The sequence below is a fragment of the Syngnathus leptorhynchus genome, chromosome 5 (genome assembly GCF_054491065.1).
Source record: "Syngnathus leptorhynchus isolate UIUO chromosome 5, UIUO_Slep, whole genome shotgun sequence".
In the NCBI taxonomy this organism is placed as follows: domain Eukaryota; kingdom Metazoa; phylum Chordata; class Actinopteri; order Syngnathiformes; family Syngnathidae; genus Syngnathus; species Syngnathus leptorhynchus.
In genome coordinates, this window is record NC_141199.1 from 10921781 (window position 1) to 10941542 (window position 19762).

Genomic DNA, 19762 nt, shown 5'->3' on the forward strand with positions numbered 1-19762 from the left:
ACCACTCAGTTGTCGTACACCAATGAACATTTTCAGTCAAGAGCCAAAGCAGATGATCCTCAGCAATTTAATGCCATGATGGCACCAATGCTTTTATTCGACTTTGACCAATCAAATGGAACTTTAAATGCACACGGCCATCCAATAGTTGAACAGTACCTAGCAGGTTTCTTACACAAACCCATTCCTTTTCTCTTCTTTTACGAGAAAATAACACACAGCAATCAAGAAAACAATAGCAATTGTCTCACGGCATTCTCCCATTGGCGTCATCAGATTCATGCACTTTATATTGAAAAATATTAAAGCTGCTGAAAATGATCCAAAACAAGCCTAAAATCACAACTGAGTCTTTTTTTGGGTTGGGGGGATGGTGCAGGACTATTATATATAATACTATACTTGCTTATGTCAGAGCAATGAAAAACTTGGTCATTCAGGGAAGTTAAATGATTTATATTATATTTTTATTATTTCTTTTATAAGCCACTTTACCATCAAGATTTGGTATATATTTTCTGAAGAAAATAGTATACAAGAAACACACAGAAAAAAAAACGTGTGCCTCCAAGTTTTCACCTTCTTCAGTTGGACAAATACAAAGACTCAACAAGCCCTGTGTGGGAAGGTTTCTAAAGGAAAATTAACTTTCAGTTGTATGTTTGGATTCACACAGAATCGTGTCACTTTCAACTGTGCAAAAAGAAAATTGAAAAGGTTCATATTTCAACCACCTGACTAAAGGCATGCAGTAGAGAGAAGAATGGCTTGGAAAACGCTGAGAGAGAATTTCATAGCTGAGTGGGCTGATCGCAACTTCCTGTTTCAAGGGTTGTCATCTAGTTTCTGCTAGAAGATTTCAGAAAATATTTCGTTTCTAATTGGTGAGCACCCAAGCAAGTTCAATCTGGTTTAGCCAGAGCGTCAGTGATCCGGTGTAGACTTAATAGGATTCCAAGAAGGGAGAGATAATCCGGAGCAAGGCCTTGCACGATACACTTATTGTGCCTTGAGGCAACAACTTACATTTTCCAATCCGTTTTCCAAAATGTGCTGCTATTAGTTTTGTGTGGAGGTATCTATTCTTGTTTACGTCTGGCTTGGGCCATTTTAATATATGAAGCCTGTCAAGGACAATTTCTGAAACCCTTTGGAGTCAGACAAAAAAGTTGCATAATGAATGTGCAGTTGTTGCTCTGGGTTGCTGGCTGTGTGTAACATTTACACAAGATCATTTAAGTATAACGTTTTGTTCTTCATGCTTGCCATTCCTCGGACATTTCCAAGACATGCAATTCAACCATTAACAGAGCCACATGGTATGTTGATGAATGAACCAATTGTCATCCTCATCAATAATCGACTGACACCGAGGGATATCTCCATCAACAGACCTTTCTGTGTCACACTTGTGCTCAAAATGAGATCAATGAGTCACATAAATCATCCAATGATTTTGCATCAACAGGTCTCAATAAAACATTGACGACAAATCTATTTTTGTAGTGGAGGGAGAGCAGCCATTTCTAATTATAAGATTTTTGATTTGGATGTCAAAGATTGAGACCTCCTCCTGTGAATTATTATTCTTATTGCATTAGATATAATGCTATAAATGGAATGGTAAAGGACCAATGAGATTTCCTTATTCATACAAGATGACGCACATGATGATTATACACCACTCAGTGGTGCAGGTTCTGGAAATGGGAGTGAAAGGTTGTGATATTGGTTTCTCACTGTTCTTTTTAATCATAAATCTAATCAAAGAGAATGTAAAGAAATAAATTCCTTATGTAAAGTGTAATTGAGCAAAAAGTCATGCACACAACTGAGGTATTCATGGATGACATGAACCTTTGAAGGGCATGTGCACATTGTTCCTCCGGCGCGAGTGTCCTCGTCATGCTCTTTGTGAGTGTTTTCATTTTGTATTTGTGCTTGACTCCTTTGTCCCATTCATTAAATAGCTGAACATGATTTGGCGTCATGCTTTGACTACAGAAGGAAAATAGTCTGTTGGCAAACTGGGGCGCACTTACAGAAATGTTTATGCACGTTGTCATTGCTCAATAAATCAATAAAGAAATGAGTTCTTCCAAGCCATCTGTAGCTTTTTATATGCTCTTCTAATGAAACAAACACACATGACCAAAAATGTCTCACTCACTTGTAACATAACAGCTCACATAAACTGCACAATAAGACATGCTAAAAAAAGATTTTTAATTCCATAAGTTAACATCTTTGTAGATCACAGGGCCAGCATCTCACCAAGTTTGTACAGTAGATCGTTTCCATTGAGTTATTGCTGCAAATGGAGCCAACGATGCTAAGTGTTGATAATGTCCCTGGCTATTAGTTATGTTATGAATTACATTCTATGACAGGGCCTAATAAATCTAAAACTGATGGTCCATTTTGGAGAAAAATACTTTGCTCATTGGCAGCATTCTGTTTTTTTATTACTTGTGACTCCTCCAGAAAGCCTGCAATGCTTTATTTCTGTCGACTGGTGCCAGGGTGCTGAATAAGGCGTGAAAGCTTCAGGGTTTGGATGTAATGAGCGCTCATTTAAATCCTCACTATCATGATTAATAAGTAAGGATTATATATATTTCTTTCTCCATATTTGAAGGAATTGTAGATATTTCTTTCGACTTACATTACGTCTGATCGAGTTTTCTCTTCTCTACAGCTCGGAGACAATTTTACTTGTGTGTTAAAAGGACAGCCTTGACCTTGATAAATAACATTCTTATCCATGATGTTGAGAAATTGTGCATGTCATAGTGGGTGAAGTAGCTGAGGTAAAATGGAGAAGAGTACTTGGCTGTAACCAGTAGAGTGCTTGTGCAGTTCAGTCAGTCGTGCCCAAATGTCAAATGTGAGACAACCATGCATCCATGTAAAATTCTACGATGACACAACTCCGTTGACAAGCATTACTCTGCTCAATGCACAACTGGAATCAAAACAGGAGTTCAGAACATGAAAAGAGAACTTCCAATCTATTCAAAATAATATTTAAAGCTATAAAGCTGATTGAGGAATGCCCAATCATAGTTGTAAACTCTTATTTTCAGAGTGTAAAGCTTTGCACAGTCCTTTATTTGTGGATAGCCTGCATCACATAGTACAGTATAAAGGGCACACTAGGTGTGAATTCAGCCATTCACACCCGCCCCCTCAAAAAAAAAAGTTAAAAAACAAACTCAGAATAAATGGGGGTCAGGCTGCCTTTATGAAAAATTAATACGCAATATATAATTCAAGGTAGTCAGACAGGGATGATTAGTGTCTACTCATAGATGTCCGACTAATAATAGCGACGAGGTGCTCACTAATCTTGTGATAATGTGGGTGTTGATGAAGTAAGGGAATGGAGGAAGGAGGGGGAAAAAAAAGTCACACTTTTTTTTTTCTCACTAGGCAGGCTAGTATGCCATTAGTGCAACGCGCCAAAACTAATGACAACAATGAAGCACTGTACACAATGTTTGCCAGAGATGGATGGGCACAATAGTCCATTAATTTATTGTGATAAATGGTGTTGATTATTTTTAGCTGATTGTTAAGTCATTGCCGTTAATATTGCTGGACTGTGTTTGAAAACATCCATCCATGCATCCAAAGATTTTTTATATTGTGCTTGTCCGCATTTTTGTAAATGACCTGAGCACATCTAAGAATAATAGCAAGTTACATTTTGTTGAGGTAAAAGAAAGAAAATAAACCAGAATGGGAGACAGGATAGATTAAGCATGGTGCAAAGGAAGACGGAAGAAAATTAACTAAGACATGACAAATGAGGAAAAGAGATAAAAATGTAAAAACCCCTGTGGGTAGGTACACTGAGGGTGAAAGGAGCAGGAGATGGGTGGGGGGCTATGCCCAAAACTTTAATTACAAAGTCCAATTTGTGCAGATGTGTGCATGCTAAATGATATATCTACACCACTATTTACTATTTACACCTCATTTGCGCTTTTCACACTGTCCAAATCTTCTGCAGCACATTTGTCACAAGTTCTGAATAACCCAACAGACCAAGTGTACATTTACATGACTGGCGCATGAACGAGCAACACATGCCAGTACGCAACCAGAGCTTTCAAAACTCTTCGATACCTTGAAATAAGACATGTATCAGCTTAATACAGATACTTGGTATCAGTACTCGCCCACTTAAAACACACAAAAAAACTAGTGCCGAGTATGAGTGAACGTCTGCATGATCGTGTGTCATGTTTTTCCTCCTTATCTGTTAGGAAATAGCGCTGGCTTCTTACTCCTATGGCAATATCGTCTGACAACTTCCCGGCTCACAAAATAACAACCAATCCAACGAGAGCAGGAAAAGGGAAAATACTGTTTAGACGATGTTGGCTGATTATACATCAGGAAATGGGTGGTGTTTGGCTGATATTAAAAGTACAATAGTGAAATGTCAAGTTAGTCTGTTGGAGTAACAGTGCAAATGGTTAAAAAAAAAAAAAAAAGTTCAAGGATGGAAAGTTTTGCAACAGTTTTCTATCTTGATTTCTTTGACATTAGTGATCTCCATTAATGTGAAACTGCAGTGCAACATACCAGACAGGACAGATAGTATGTTGTTTGGATCTCTATGCACGTTTGCTACTGATGACCTCACGTTTGAGAAACAAGGCCATTGTGCCTGTTGACTGTTTGCATTTTACACATTGTACTTTATCTTGTCATTCACTGACAATAAAGGAATAAGGATTTGGGGTTGAGGATTAAATTCAAATTTTATTTGATACAAGTCACACCTGAATATATTCTAAGTTGCTAAATGAGACAAACTGAAAAAAAGTGTGACGTATGGTCTGAAAACTACGGTATTAACAAATCATTGGAAATGTAATTGGGATCTCTTCAGTGGGATATTACATGGACATAAATATTGGGACACACTTCTCGGAATGGAGTTACACTATTGGTTAATTCTTGATTTAGTGCCTAGATCAGCTTTAGCAATGTATATATTATTTTCAACCATGTCTGAAATTTCTCTAATTAGATCTATTGAACAAGCAAATACAGCGAATACGCCACCGGCCACCGACAGAACTTGTTTTTCCTTTTTAATGCTGCGTGCACCTTTTATAGGAACATTCAGTGCTCCAATTCCACATGCAATTTAACTTTGCGAGAGCTGTTTGGGGAAGGCCACTTAGTGTTTCCAAAGCACATTTAACAAAAGCACTGATAGCTTTGTTGTCTGGAACCATGACTTCGAACCTATCAAGCTTCTTAGAAGTCACACAAAAGTGCCGTGATGGTGGTCAAAGCGGGCAGCAGGAGATGGAGGAAGGAGCAGCTAGATGAGGATGACGTGGCTAAAATTACAGTTCAGTGACAAGGAGACAGATGACCTGACTAGAAATGGTGTAGTCTGGCAATATTCTCTCACGTCTACTGCTTCTTGCTGACGGTGATTTGCCGTTTTTTATACGTTATCTTCACTTGAAATATGTGAGCAAGTCTTTTATTAGTATTTGGGTTGTTGTTGTTTTTCTTAAATACTGTTTTTTTTCCCCAATACCTTTCAATAGACGTCAAATGAAACCGAATGAAGTTCTGGGCCAGAAAATCCAAAAAGAATGAAGTCAATATGCTGCAATTGATTCTATTTTTCTTTAATGTTCCCCTCAACCCATTTTCTTTCTTTTCCAATCATTACACAATGCAGAAGTATAGCACTGAACAAATGCAATGTATTTGCCAGTGTACGAGTGACCTTTATGCCAGCTACATCAGAGAACACACAAAGTAGACACCATTGCTATCCAACCACCACCCAAAGCAAAGTTCACGTCCTAAATGACACACACAATCCATAAGGTATTTTCTTGGACTACAAGGGGAAAAATGCTATTTTGTTCTTTTACATTACCCGCCAATCACATATGTCCCCTAAGGCAGATACGAAAAAAAGAAGCCAATCTCATGAGCTGCAACGAAAATAAGGGTACGGCCGAGCTGGTCAAAGGTCTTGACAAGTGAGTCAGAGGGAGACTGTGACCAGCACATTTGTGACTGCAAAGTCGATAGTCATGAAGTCGATAGTCTAAGATGAATGTGTGTTTGATGTTTACTGTACGTAGAGTGTAATCGCTGATGCTGCAGCGCAATGTAACACTGGGCCAGTCTGGCGAAGAAATAAACGTTTGTGAAAAGTAAAGAGGTGGTTAGAGGAAAGGCATTTGTTACATGTAATTTCATGATGTGTCATATCGGAAACCTAAGCAGGCACACAAAATTTACATCCTGAATTGTTTGTTTCTTATGGAGCATTCAAATAGAATTCATTCATTTGTTACTTGCTGAAACTGAAAAGGAAAGGAAAGAAAGTGTCCGTATCATCTGAACATATCAGCAAGTACTAGATATAAACAAAAGGAACATTCACAAGCACCCCTGCTCAAGATGTTGCCTCCAGGCTGAGCAGCAGATGAAATGTTTATTTTGACAAATAAGCTCTGCGGTAGCTGGTCCTTAGCCATCACATTTAAAAAATAAAAATGTTTATTTGACAACCTGAAAATATATACACTGCTCCTTACTCTCATAATGTGTTTTATTTGTTATTATTGATTAATAGTAGAGCATGATAACTACAGGAAGTGAAAATGGAAAACTATCTCAAGTAATACAGCTACCATATCTCCAGGAAGACTTTGTATGATATTTTAGTGTGTTTGGTTTTGGCTTCGCCCAGAAAACAAGCAATGATGGACCTGAAGGAAGTAGCCAAAACATATAAAGCAAGTAAAATAATCTTCCCTGTCTGACTAATAGAACTGTTTAAATAGTCAACTTAAGAAGACAGTATGCACTTTCACAAAACATTCCCAAAGACCTTCAACAACAACAACAACAAAATTCACCCTTTATGAAACTTTGCTTTGTGTACTGGAACAAAGTCAAGATGAAACAAAAAGGCTATAAAATTCTTGCCAGCTAGTTCCCCAGTTAGTTTGATCAGGAAACACAATAAAAGCAAACCTTACTATTGAAACAATAAATCTGAGCAAAGCTGAAGTATGAAAGAGCAGAGTGTTGGAAGACGTGGCAGCATGTACAACACTGTAAAGACACTTAGAATGTGTTTCTATTATAGAACCAGTAAGTGAATCAGTTTAAAAAAAAGTTGAGTACAACATCAATACCTCATGTGATATTAGTCTTGTAATGCATTTTAATGCAAAATGAAATGTTAGCCAATTGTTCAATTAATCAATGTAATAAAGCAATTACTCGATAGTGACAAAATCAAAAATATATGCATGTTTAATATTTCCCTTTTAGATGAGGCAACGAGAGGATAATCTCAATAAAGCTTGAGCTCAATAAAGGTAATATGATGTCAGTGATTTGTGTCTGCCAACTTTTTAGCACAAGAGTGGGCCATTACATTTTGCGGTGGATCCAAATCAAGGGGGGGAATGCAATTTTAGCATTTTATTTTTTTATATAACCTGGGCCTTATAGTGATCTATCCATCCATGCATTTTCCATATTGCCTATCCTCATTCCAGTTGCAGGTAAACTGCAGCCAAGGAGGATTTTACCAAAAATGTTTTTCCTAACATTCTTTGACAAGTGTAATACGTAAATGTTGTTAGTTATGGTTTTATACTCCCAAAAAGTGGCCAACTGTCATATTCTTGTCACTTGTGATCGAAAGATAGTTTTGAAAGGTAGTGTTAGATGTGTGCTGTAAATTCCATTTTGGCAGTTAGTTTCATTTTCTACTTACTTGTGTGGCAGATAATGTTAAAAGATGAGATTTGTCAGTTGAGAGTAAGTGAGGAAACAAGCAAAGTATTTTCATTTAATGCAGTGGGCATATTACTGCGCCATCTAAATAACCTTTGTTATTAGGTCACAACAATCCACTCATTTTGTTTTAATCCTCACAAATGGGGATTTAATATAGGGATTAAAACATTTCAACAAAAGTCATTTTAGAGATTGTATTCTTTGTGAAAAGCACCATACCATCGGTTTATAATAGCTTTAATTTTTCATTAGACTTTGTTTTTATTTCATTATGACTTTTGTTTTTTCTGAAAGATCTAATTTTTTCAAGTTAATTTTCATAGTATTTTAGGTCATTATGATTAGCTTTTATCTTGAGGAAATTCTTTCTACATTTAAAATGAAACCCCAAAGCACAATGAAAACAAAGGACACTTTAGCAATAATTATACAGTGTTTTAATTTTACAAACATTTACGTTCAACTAGTTTTCATTTTTTTAAGCATTTTTATTTTAATTTTTTCCAAAAGGTTTTCAGTAACTATAATAACCATGATATACACGAATGCATTATGATGAAGCCCCCCCCCCCCACACACACACACACACACAAGCGTTATGATAGAATCCACAATGTGAAAGGAAGCCGGAGAAAATAGAGAAACCCAATCCAGGGGCAAGGAGAACATGTCAACTACACAGGAGGCAGGAGGTGAGATTCAAACCCTCAACCTCAGAATTGTGAGCAGCTGAACAGAACAATGTAACTGCTCTTCCGCTGTGTAATGACATTGTGGGATTATATTCTCTGGGTTTTTTTTTAATTTATGAGTTTAAGGTCAATTAAATCTTTTGTCTTGGATTAAAAAGCACTTTGCAAACCAGAGCAAAATTAAGTCGGCATTTGGAGTTATTTATTTATTTATTTATTTATTTATTTATTTATGTATTTATTTTATGCGTATTTGTGTGCTTTGCTACAGCCTGGCAGGATAAACCGCTGGCTCGAAGTTAACCTTTCAACTTTGTCTGAACATAATTGAAAAACATACTCTCAAAGGACAGTCGCACACTTTTTCTGTTCTAATATGTTGATTTATGCAAGTATGAGTGTTTTATTATCATTTTCACATTTCCTCCTTCATATCAGTTCAAATGTAATTGTGTATATTAAACATGACATTTGAAAGAAGGAAACTTCCTTAGCATTGTATTATGGTTTGAATGATTTAAGTGAAAATCGGGACACCATGAACTTGAAAATGTCAACATTCTAAATAATGGGATTTCAGTGCTTGGCTCTTTTGTGTGGGGGGACAGTGAATAAGAAAGTCAGCAAGCCAGAACGGCCATAGAGGACAAAAAAAAGCAGCAGATTGACCATTTAGAACTCTGTGATTGTTCAGGTTTTGCAATGACTACGAAAAGGAACAGAGAGACAGCCCAAGGATGACATTTTACTGTTGCTAACCTCTCAAGCTGTAATGACGGAGGTCTAAATCATCTCTTCAGGTCAACAGTCTGTATAATGGCCCGAATCTATACCTGACTGTATCTGTTCCATTTGTACCGCCTGTTGTTTTTCTTAGTGCTCCTGCGTTAGATAATACCATTATCACATCAAAACTGCGGGCAATTAAATGTAGATTACACTGTAATTCAGAGTCTGGTGCATTAGTTTTTGCTCCATCACAGAGCAATCTAATACAACTCTAATGCATTCAGACAGTATCACACACTAATCCTTGGTAATGTTTAGTGCTGCCCCTCACCAGGGATTAAGTGAGCCCTCTCACTTTTAAAAGCATTCTGATCCTAACCAAAAGCAGGATGCACCTCTAAAAGGTACACCTTTCAGAGGTGGCGCTTAAAGCGTGAGCTCAAAGAAAGATTTTCCTCCCTTGTGCATCAGCCTCACAACAACATGCAAATCCAGGTCAAATCTTTTCCACAGAGGTTTGTTATGCTTGCTAACATCTGCTGCATACACTGACCTCTGACAAACTACCTTTGCGTTAAGTTACCGTCGCCTTCAAAACAGCAAAAGGGGAAAATGCATATCAATGAACACAGCAGGGTTGAAAACATAAATTGTCTGGGCAGATGTGGAATTTCCAGCAACACAAAGTATGATTCTATTTTTTTCACTGCAAAGCTATTAGACATCTGCTAGGCCCTTAATGATCCAATTAAGGCTCCTTTCAATCTCTTCCACTATGATGGGATCACTATCATGATCCAAGATATTGAAGGACTGCTTTTTGTATGCCACGATCTTTGATCAATTACGACGACAATAATTGACTTTGCATTGTCTTTGGAATTCTATTACACCACCGCATGCAGCTGCACTAAAAGGCAACACAAGTTTTAGAAACGACATCCTTCAAAGTGTGTATATGATGTTTGTGGGTATTTGTTTCTGCATAATAGCAGGATGGCCAACATACTAAGCACAAAGGCTTAGCGACTTAGCGGACGGACAATGATGGAGCTAGACAAAAACTTGATGTCATCCGGAACATTAAGCATTAATAGTCAAAGTAATCCACGGGTGAATTGGGGCCACTGATGGCGACAATATGGTTGTTTTTCTTTAGAATGCTTGTGTCCATCCAAGCATCCATATTTTTATTTACTGCTAGGTCACAGAGAGCCAATTCCACTTGATTTAGTCCACTTATCAACAGTCAATCACAGGTCAATGGTGTTTTGTGCAGTCGGTCAAAGGCTTTAGTTGTTCTTGAGAAATAAGGATGTCAGTGGGCTGATGGCTGACAATACAGTATGATCAAACAACTGTTGTATTCCCTTTCACCTAAATTTGACAGGCCAACACAAGGTCAGTGTAATAGTCTATGTCAATGCAAACAATCCAGTTTCGGGACCGAGCAGACCCGACCGACAGAGGCCTAGTTTGCTTGCAGACAAATGTGACAATTTGCAACCAGTTGATGTAACAGCATGAATTAACCGGTGCAGACAGGGATTGCTTTTGCCTACATAAAACTAAAATATTAATCTGTGCAAACGGGCACACTTACGACCGGTAAATGACAAAACAGGTGGCTCCATTCATTAGTATATTCATATGACAGCAGGAACATGGACAGCGCCCCAGCACTGAAAGCCTCTCATCAAACAGTGAGACGGCCAACACGATGTGTCTTCTGACGCCTGAAGACGAGTGTTTATCAAAGTGTGGTTCAGGTTTCCCTAGAGACTCACGAGGTGATCAAATACAGAATCAGCAAGAGTGACGCTGTAGCAAATATCACCGTGCCATTTAAAAGTGTACTTAGACACGCATACGGTGTACTCACTCGATGAGCACGTGGTCCTAAATAGGCTGACAACTATGACATAAACACTAGCCGACGTGTACAATATGAATTTAGCACAAATGCACATGGAGAATTGAGGTGATAAATAATGCAGCTGCCGTGATGGCTCGGTCTCTTCTTAATGCGGCTGAATTGATTAGTGGGAAACCGAAAGAGATGTGAGAAGCTTTTGGAGAAATCCAAACTGCATGACAAATTTGGTAAGGGTTGGTTTAAAGCAAAAACGTGCAGAGGTTTTTTTGTTGCACGTTGTATGACGTTGTTAGGAGAGAAAGTTGCAAGCAAATATCATCAAAATTTGAATCGGAAAGTCATCTCGTAGGATTTTAGAAGCAATGCGACAGTTCAGACCATCTTTCACAATTACAACCTGTAACACAAACTTCATTTTAAAGTATCAACATGAGGTTTTTTGAGGAAGCAGTTCTTGAAGGAAGGAAGGAACAAGCCTGAAAGCCAACCTGAAGAGCTTAAGTAATACAAATTGCATGTCGCAAGAACATAATCACCTAAAAGTTCTTTAAAAAAAAACAGCAGCATCACTTTTTGAGGGACAGAGGAGCTTTAAATGTATGATCTGTACCTTTCGCTTTGTAAACACAATACATGCGTATATTTGGCGACTCGGCTTTGTGAGTTTTGTATCTTGATACCAGAGGCAAGCAAGCAGTTGAAAGATCTTACCTCCAGGAACCCTGTCATATGACGTTACGCCCAAAAGACGAGATATGAGTGCCAAATTGACCACGAGTGCTAATTTGTGCTGTTTAAATGGCAAGCGATGAAGAGATCTGACAAGAGGGGGAGTGAAGCGCCATAGGCACTCAGAGAAAATGCACAAAGTGATGCTCACGGCTTATAACAAGTGTCAACGCTGCTGTGGACGTCACAGAGCATACAAGTAACTTGGATTCAAAGGGCCAAAGAATTAGTTATGCTTTGTTGACAGGAGCTGTGAGAGGGGTGAAAAGTATGTTCAAGATGCATTTTCATCTTTTCGTTTCATATTTCATCCATTAAATTCCATTCGGTCCATTCATTTTCTGAACCATGCTTGATTTTGTATCGTTTTATATACCAAACTGCTCGGCCATTAGGTTTAATCCAAACTATAGTTTTAATACTCGATTCATCACATTTTAGGATTGAGAATTTGCATTTTGAAAGTGTTTCTGCTGCTAACAGTCAACATAGCCTTTACGACAGGCATGCACTCTATTTTAAATGTTTGCCTTTTAGTGTTTACACAATACAGAGAATTTAAAAAAATAATCATTTCGAGAACCTTTCTTTTGCTCTCCATAACACAGCCGGGTTCACCAGTCGTCAAAAATTCTTTATTTAAAAACAGACTGATGTGAGCAAACCCTAACTTGCCAACTTTATCTGTCTGTATATTTGTGTTTGGAAGGAAATGTGTGCTTGTGAAAACTATCAAGCTGAATTGTTTCCTCTGTTGACATTTTATTATAGATTATATTATATCTATTATAGATTCGGGATGAAGCAGAGGAAACAGACCAAGATGCTGTTTGAACAAGTTACCAGTGCAACAGTATCAGGTGAAGGCAGAATGTGTGTTCCGAGCTCATGGTGAAGTTTACCTTTCAACTGTCAACACAGGCCATCGTCCACGATTCTAAGCACTGTTCAAACACTGAGCAGTTACTGTTTTCTTGACATTTGTTAAGTTGATGCTTTAAATACACGACACACATGACTATAAAAGGGTCATCTGTGCGTGTGCAAGTTACTTAAATTATGGTTAAAAGCAAGGTGTCATGTTTGAATGTTAAGTGTTCAATGGAGCACAAAGATCATCATTGAATCCTCTTCTCCCAACCAGTTAATGCAAGAAGGGTCGCTTCTGTAATTTTTTTTTAATTATTTTAATTCATGTGAATCATGGACAAAATGCTCACTCACTTAAGGGCTGGCGATTTTAAAAATGATGGATGAGTAAAGATAAACAGGTAAATGGAGAGTATGAGCAATCGATTAATAGCAGTTCACAGTGATGCTTACCTATGCCAACTACTTTAAATTGAAGTACGTACTACAAAAAAAAAAAACTTCTATACTTGTGAGATGTTTTCTTTTTATGCCGCTAAAGATCATATGGCAATGAATGTGAATTAGATTACATCACATCTTGAATGAAGACTGAAAAGTTTGTGCAAGCACTTCACAACTCCAGTTAGGGCATCTGCCTGGATACCACACAGCTACCGTAGTACTACTTCACATCTAGATAAGAATGTTAAGCAGGATCTAAATAAAACAGGTCAAGGGAGAGAACCACTGAAGGTAAACTGTGCTGAGGGACAGCGACATGCCAAGGCCAAGGCTTTGAAACATGACTCTGCAGGAAAAGTAGCCAATGGTTGATGGTTAGGTTGTTCACGAGGCAGATTGCATCTAGACGTGTTGTTTACACAACATTTCATTGCTAGTGTCATGTAGTGTCAAAAAGAGAGAGAAAGACTGATTGAGTCTTTTTTTTTTTTGTGCACAAGTTCCTGACTCGTAATGTGTTGTGTCTGAATGCCTCCACTCAGTCTGCAGATGTCGGACACTATGTACCATGGCGCCCTGAGATTTATCACTAACTCCGAATTTCTCCCTCACCATTGCAAAGTTGTACTCTAAAGTCAGTTGGGGTTTTTTTTTATTACACGTCGTTTAAAAAAAATTTCATCAATTCTTGGCTACAGTCCAAAGTACCTTTCCCAAGGTCTGAGCTAAACTGGGAAAGAAGGTAATTGGGAAGAAAATGATGTGCAGTCTTCAATCCAACCTATTTTCTTTTTTAAATACATTTAGTTAAATGCCCATCTTGTGCAAACATTGCCACTGTGGTCGCAATAAAGATGATCTTATATCATCTCATTTTGACTTTGAGGAGTAAACTGATGCTGGAAAATGTTAACTGATGGAAATCTCTCTTTCATGAATATTTCTTCAAAACTGATCTATTTTGTGTGTGTGTGTGTGGGGGGGGGGGGGGGGGGGTGTCCTGCTTATGACACTGTACCCATAAGTGTGATCTAATGTGGCGCAATCCCTATTTTTAGTGAAAGGACATTTACGGGGATGAAAATGAAATGTCAATCCAGTTACAGAAATGTCACCCTCCCGTTTATCACCTTGTCATTTTTCGAGGAGTGACTGAGAAACCGCCCGGCTCTGCTGGAGCACCTGACCTCCATTTTATAAAAGCACCTCAGTGTTAATAATTTATGGCCAAACAGATCTTCCAAAGTGAGGCCCTTTCCTACTTTTAAAAGTTGCAGCGGAAACGATCACTCCTTGATAAGGGGCTCATTATTTATTCAACGTGTCTGGAAAGGGAATTTATGAAAAGTGAAGACGACATGGCCACTTGAGATTCATTTTTCTCTCCTGGGCTACGTCGAGGCAACGCAGTGTTTAGGGGTGGTTAGCGAGTCTGCACAACATGACTCCCAACCAGCTCGGGGTGTGTCGACCCAAAGTCAGCAGGGATTGGCTTCGACTAACCAGCGACTCTAATAAAGAACTCTGATGTCAGTTAACTCATTCTATTATATGTGACACTTAAGAATCCATAAAGCTCCCATCTATGTTTATTAGAAAGATGTATTGAGCCAAGACTTGTGAATGTGTCATTCTCGCTGACACTCATAAGAAAAGCTCATAATTACTAAGGTCAACTGTCCGGCAAGGTGTTTATCTTTTTGTCTATGACAAAAATGGATGTCATGTCTGAACAGTTTGGTCAAAGCAATCCACCAATAATCCTGCGTGCTTTGCACCTGGTCACACTTGCTACATGTGGACTGTGACAACGGGCACGCTTGTCGTACATCTCGGAAGATAGCGATGTTGCAAAAATACCACAAATGCTGGCGTTGACAAAGATGGCAAGTGGGAGCTCTGAATGGAATGCAGTGTTAACAACATATATATGTGACAAATAATCCACAAATGGCCTTACACCTTCATCTTATTTTATGTTTCATTAGTGATGCATTTAGTGACACGTTTAAGGGAACTACAGTTAACAGGTGAGACCGTAGCAGGTAAAAACTCCTGCAGTGCCATTTAGAACCTTTGAAAATGAAAAACACTAAACCTTGATTTAGAAGTAAACCCTTATGCATGTTGTGACAAGTGCCTGACATACAGTGCATCCGAAAACTATTAACACTTCATTGTCTTCATATTTTCTTGTCACAGTTTTATTCCAGAATGGATTAGATTTATTTTTGGGATACGGGTGGGTGAATGTTCAATCAAATGAATCAATAAAAACAAACGTGTAGAGAATTACCTTCAAACTGTAAAATAATTTCTATAACATTGCTGAAACAAATATGGTTGGTTTATTTTGTTTTATTTGTGCAAAAGCCTTTTTTTTTAAATCTAATAAAAAATAAAAAATAAAAGGCAATTAACTGATTAATAGCACGAAAATGAGAAATGGAGACACCTGTTAAAGCGACACTACTTCTTGATACTGCTTTAAAGAAACGGAATGCGCCAATCAGACTTCGAGACTTTCCTATATCCGAGGAAGACCTCTTTGAGGAGTAGTAGAAATAGAACTCCATTCTGCTGGATGAGCATCGCTGGCATATTTCTCGATTTAATTACTTCTCAAATTGCATCAGTATGTTTGTGTGTGTTCTGCTTCACTTCCTGCCAAATTCAGTTCTTGCCATATAACAGCATATTGGAAACAATGTCGATTGAGGCCCACATCCTTCTGACCGCATGTTTTGTGGTTGCAGAAACAATAAACACTATCCAGGTTGTGGGAAAACAATAGCTCCATGCCTGCTGAATCGAAAGCTAAACATGAGGTGGGTGTAAATGTTTGCCTGAATATGATGCCAAAGTTTCTGTTCAGTTACTTTCATGCATTACTTATTTAACCACACCGACCACTGAACATGATCCACATGAAATGTGCGCACACACACACACACACACACACCTACTGTCCACATAAAAATAAACACATCTGAAGTCAATTCGGTTTACCTTGGCACTGAAATCCTTGTTTTCCAAAGCCCCTGTGGAAGCAAACAAAGCAGGATTAAATGAGTTGACCATTTCCACTCAGATAATCAGAAGGCCCTTAGCTTTTAATAACAACAATAGGCATTATGCGAGGGTCAGCACTTTGCATGACGTAAAACACATAATCATGAGGCGTTTGGCTGACAGTCTTTTAAAAGTAAAGCTACCCTAGCCTTACATTCACCACAAGACTACAAAGTCCAGGGATTCCACTATGCACATGTTCAGCATTCTTTCAGTCTGGAATGGTTTTTATGGAAAGAACTGGTGCAGTGTGATTTCTGCCAGACTCGCGAGAGGAGAGGTCGAGTCCGCTTTGCTGCATGATGTTGTGACAGTGAGTCCCACCCAGAAAGCAAAGTGGACTCTCCCTCATCTTTTGATACAATGGTGCATTGGAACAAGTTGTTGCCTGTAACTGCAGGACATGTTTAGCTCTCTGGACTACGGACTAAGGAGTGCCGTTGGGCAATGCACATGCCTTGCTGTAAAACTGTCAAGGTCATAAACTGTAAGTAGTAAAGGCCATGAGATCATTCTAGCACTTGCAACAGTGGATGACTGTAAACATGGCTGGAAATCTACAATCTGAGATTGAAAATAACCTGTTGGGGAAGACTAGACCATATTATTAAATAGCAGTCTAACTCGCTACTTTTATTCCAGACCAGTAGCAATCCAAATAAATCTATGTATCCAGTTAACTGTGTTTTTATTTTCCATTACTTAATGTGTGGGACGGGAAATTAATTAATTAATTTTTAAACTGGCCGCTTTAAGTAATTCTTAAATGTCTTGCGTGTAAAAATGAAAACCGACCCTTTGATGACCTAGTAACATTTATAGAAAGTTTGCATTTCAACTCCATGATTTTTAATACACATACGAGTGACAACAGTTGAAACAGCCATCCGTACATTTTCTATACCTCTCACTTAATTCAGTGATGCAGCAGTTAATAAATTTACTATCCAGATTTTGAATGCATAAATACATCTCTGGGGTGATAAAAGGGGGGAGACCCCTGCAGTAAACCATGAAAACATGGAAAAATTAAAGAGGATTACAGTAGTTGTTTGGGATGTGAATTTCTTGACATCAACATCTACGGAGCTGACCTTCCAATGTAAATCTCTTATTTTATTTGTTATTAATCTCTACTTCCTGTCAATTTAGCCAAATCCGACTGAGCTGCCAAGCAAACGCAATGAGTTGTATTTTCCTTTCTATGTCACGCTTTCCTCATTGCCTTAACAAAAGTCACAGAAACTTTATAAGAGCTGTGAAAATAGTCGGAATCTGTACTTTCGCACGGGGCATACTTTCCATATTAATTTTCTTCCCAAAAACTACTCCATATGTTTCCACTGTGGCAGTTTTTTCCTCTTAGAGAAAAAGATTGGTGGGAGGGAAAAAACAATAGTAGTGCGGTATGCCTCGATAAGGGAGATAAATCATGACTCATCCAATATGTGCATCGGCTTTAGCAGGAAACATCGCAGTAAATGTTCTCTCTGATCCTACATTTGCTTAAAGTCTGCTTATTATGACTGAATCGCAACGGAACTTACAAACTACATATGCGCGCAACGTTTACACATTTGAAGTGCTTTATACGGGAAAATAAACAACATGGCCCTCCCCATTTGGCAGCGGGATCCCTGAGGAAGTCTGCTTCTTGACAGCTCAGTCGACAACAGGGTGAGATTTGCAGAATCAGGTGGGGGGGAAAGTCGCAAAAGTGAAGTTGCGTAACATTATGGAGGAAGACTCGGGGGCGCAAAGTTGCAATCCAATATGCAACAGGCTGCAAGCTTGGATGTGGCCGGGTTGGGTGGAGGCGGAGACGGATGGCTTACCAGATGAAGTCCGTGCAGTGGCTGCAGAAAGTCGGCTGCTTGAAGAATCTGGCAGTAAACTTGTGGTTCTTCACTTCGTGGACGTTTTTCTGCCTCAGAGCACCTTTGCGAGCAAATCTATTCGCTACGTCCTCGGTGGACGACTCGATCAAACTTGTATCGGCCATGTTGAACGCAAGCAAGCTCCGTGTTGCTGTCTTGCGAGAGTGCCTGTGCCTTGCGCGGCGCTGAGTCGGGAGCCAAGCAGCGAGACGCGCTGGGGACTTGGTGAGTGCAAGACTACGAGTGAGGGCTTTCCCCGCCTGTGGCTGCCACTGGACTACGCCGAGCTGTCAACTCAGAGCGCCGTCAAGTTAAAGCCAGATACATACTGTACGTCCGATATCCTTCAAAATAAAAGTATCTACATTTCTCCGGGGCCCCGCGATTTAGAAGGCCTTTAACTACAATTAACAGTGAACACAACACAGATTAGGATTTTTATTTTTTTGTTTAACTTTGGAAGAGGGTCATCCCAGATTTGAAGGACAATAGGACACTTTTATCCTGACGGAAATTGAAGTTGATCAATTGGGAGCTCAAGATCAGGGGATGCTTTGAGAATAATTGTCAATTGTTTGTCTATGTGAAGCCCTTTGAGACTGCTTGTGATTTAGGGCTATACAAATAAACTTGACTTGATCACACCCTGGACTGGACGCCAGTCAGTTGTGATGCGCATCATATGCTGGAGACAGTCATTCATTCACAGTGCCGGCACCAGTCAGGCAAGGTACAACTACTGTACGCTGTCAAACACAGTCATCCATCCATTTAAAACACCGCTTATCCTCTTCAGTGTCACGGGGGGTGGTGGAGCCTATCCCAGCTGAAAATGGGCAAAAGGCAGACAACTGGTCGCGAGCCAGTTGCAAGGCACACATAGAGACAAGCGACCAGTCACACTCACATGCACATTGTTACTAAGCGAGAATCGATTCCACATGTGTACAGCGACTTCCATCAGACACATTCATTTGTAAATATAAAACTGGTCAACAATATTTTGCTACATCTTATTGCAGTCTAAATTGTTTGCTTTTTCGTGATTTGGAAACTTCCTTAATTCTTGTAAGGTCCTCTCAACGCTGTCATGCTACTCAACATTGAGACGCGATCCACGGTCCTGCCCTGAAAAAGCTGCATGATGCCGTCATCGTGTGGAAAACCAGCGAAGTACATTGGTTGTGACTGTCGCCGTTTGAGGGGGAAGGACATGGGAAAACCACCTTGCAGGAAAAAGGCTGTTCGAGAAGTGAATCGTTCGAATTCCGAATCATGTTTACTCATTACAAATAATGGGGGAAAAAATTAACCCGTTCCAAGCAAAATAAACCGTCGTTTTTTCACTTGCGCATTTTTGTCCAATCGCGCAACTGAGCGCACCGCCGAACGCGCAACCGTAGCGAGCCGCCGACCGCGCAACTGTACTGCGCTGGTCGCATTATTGTGACAGAGCGGTCGCTAAAATTTAGAAAATATTTTTAAAGTCCTGATGTACTTTCTAAAATTTAAGTGGACCTCAGTGCGCAGGGAGCTTCATTTGGTCCGATCGCGCAACCGCAGTCCCATCAATATACTGTAAATGCATATAAGCCACACAACAACATAAATGTGGGTTTTATGTATATGTACTCTGTAACAACATAACAGTGTTGCAAAAGAAG

The 19762-nt window shown here is 39.1% G+C and overlaps 1 protein-coding gene across 1 annotated transcript in view; it reads right to left on the bottom strand.

Moving 5' to 3' along the window:
• The window catches only part of prkcaa (protein kinase C, alpha, a), a 67756-nt gene extending 49386 nt beyond the window's left edge, over window positions 1–18370 (bottom strand). The window contains exons 1-2 of the mRNA XM_085911416.1: window positions 18057–18370; window positions 16159–16190 (exon numbers count right to left, since the gene is read on the bottom strand). Of these exons, the coding sequence (XP_085767542.1) occupies window positions 16159–16190; window positions 18057–18223 (199 nt within the window). The 5' untranslated portion in view covers window positions 18224–18370. The remainder of the gene's footprint in view (window positions 1–16158; window positions 16191–18056) is intronic.
• Between the last annotated feature and the right edge of the window lie 1392 nt (window positions 18371–19762).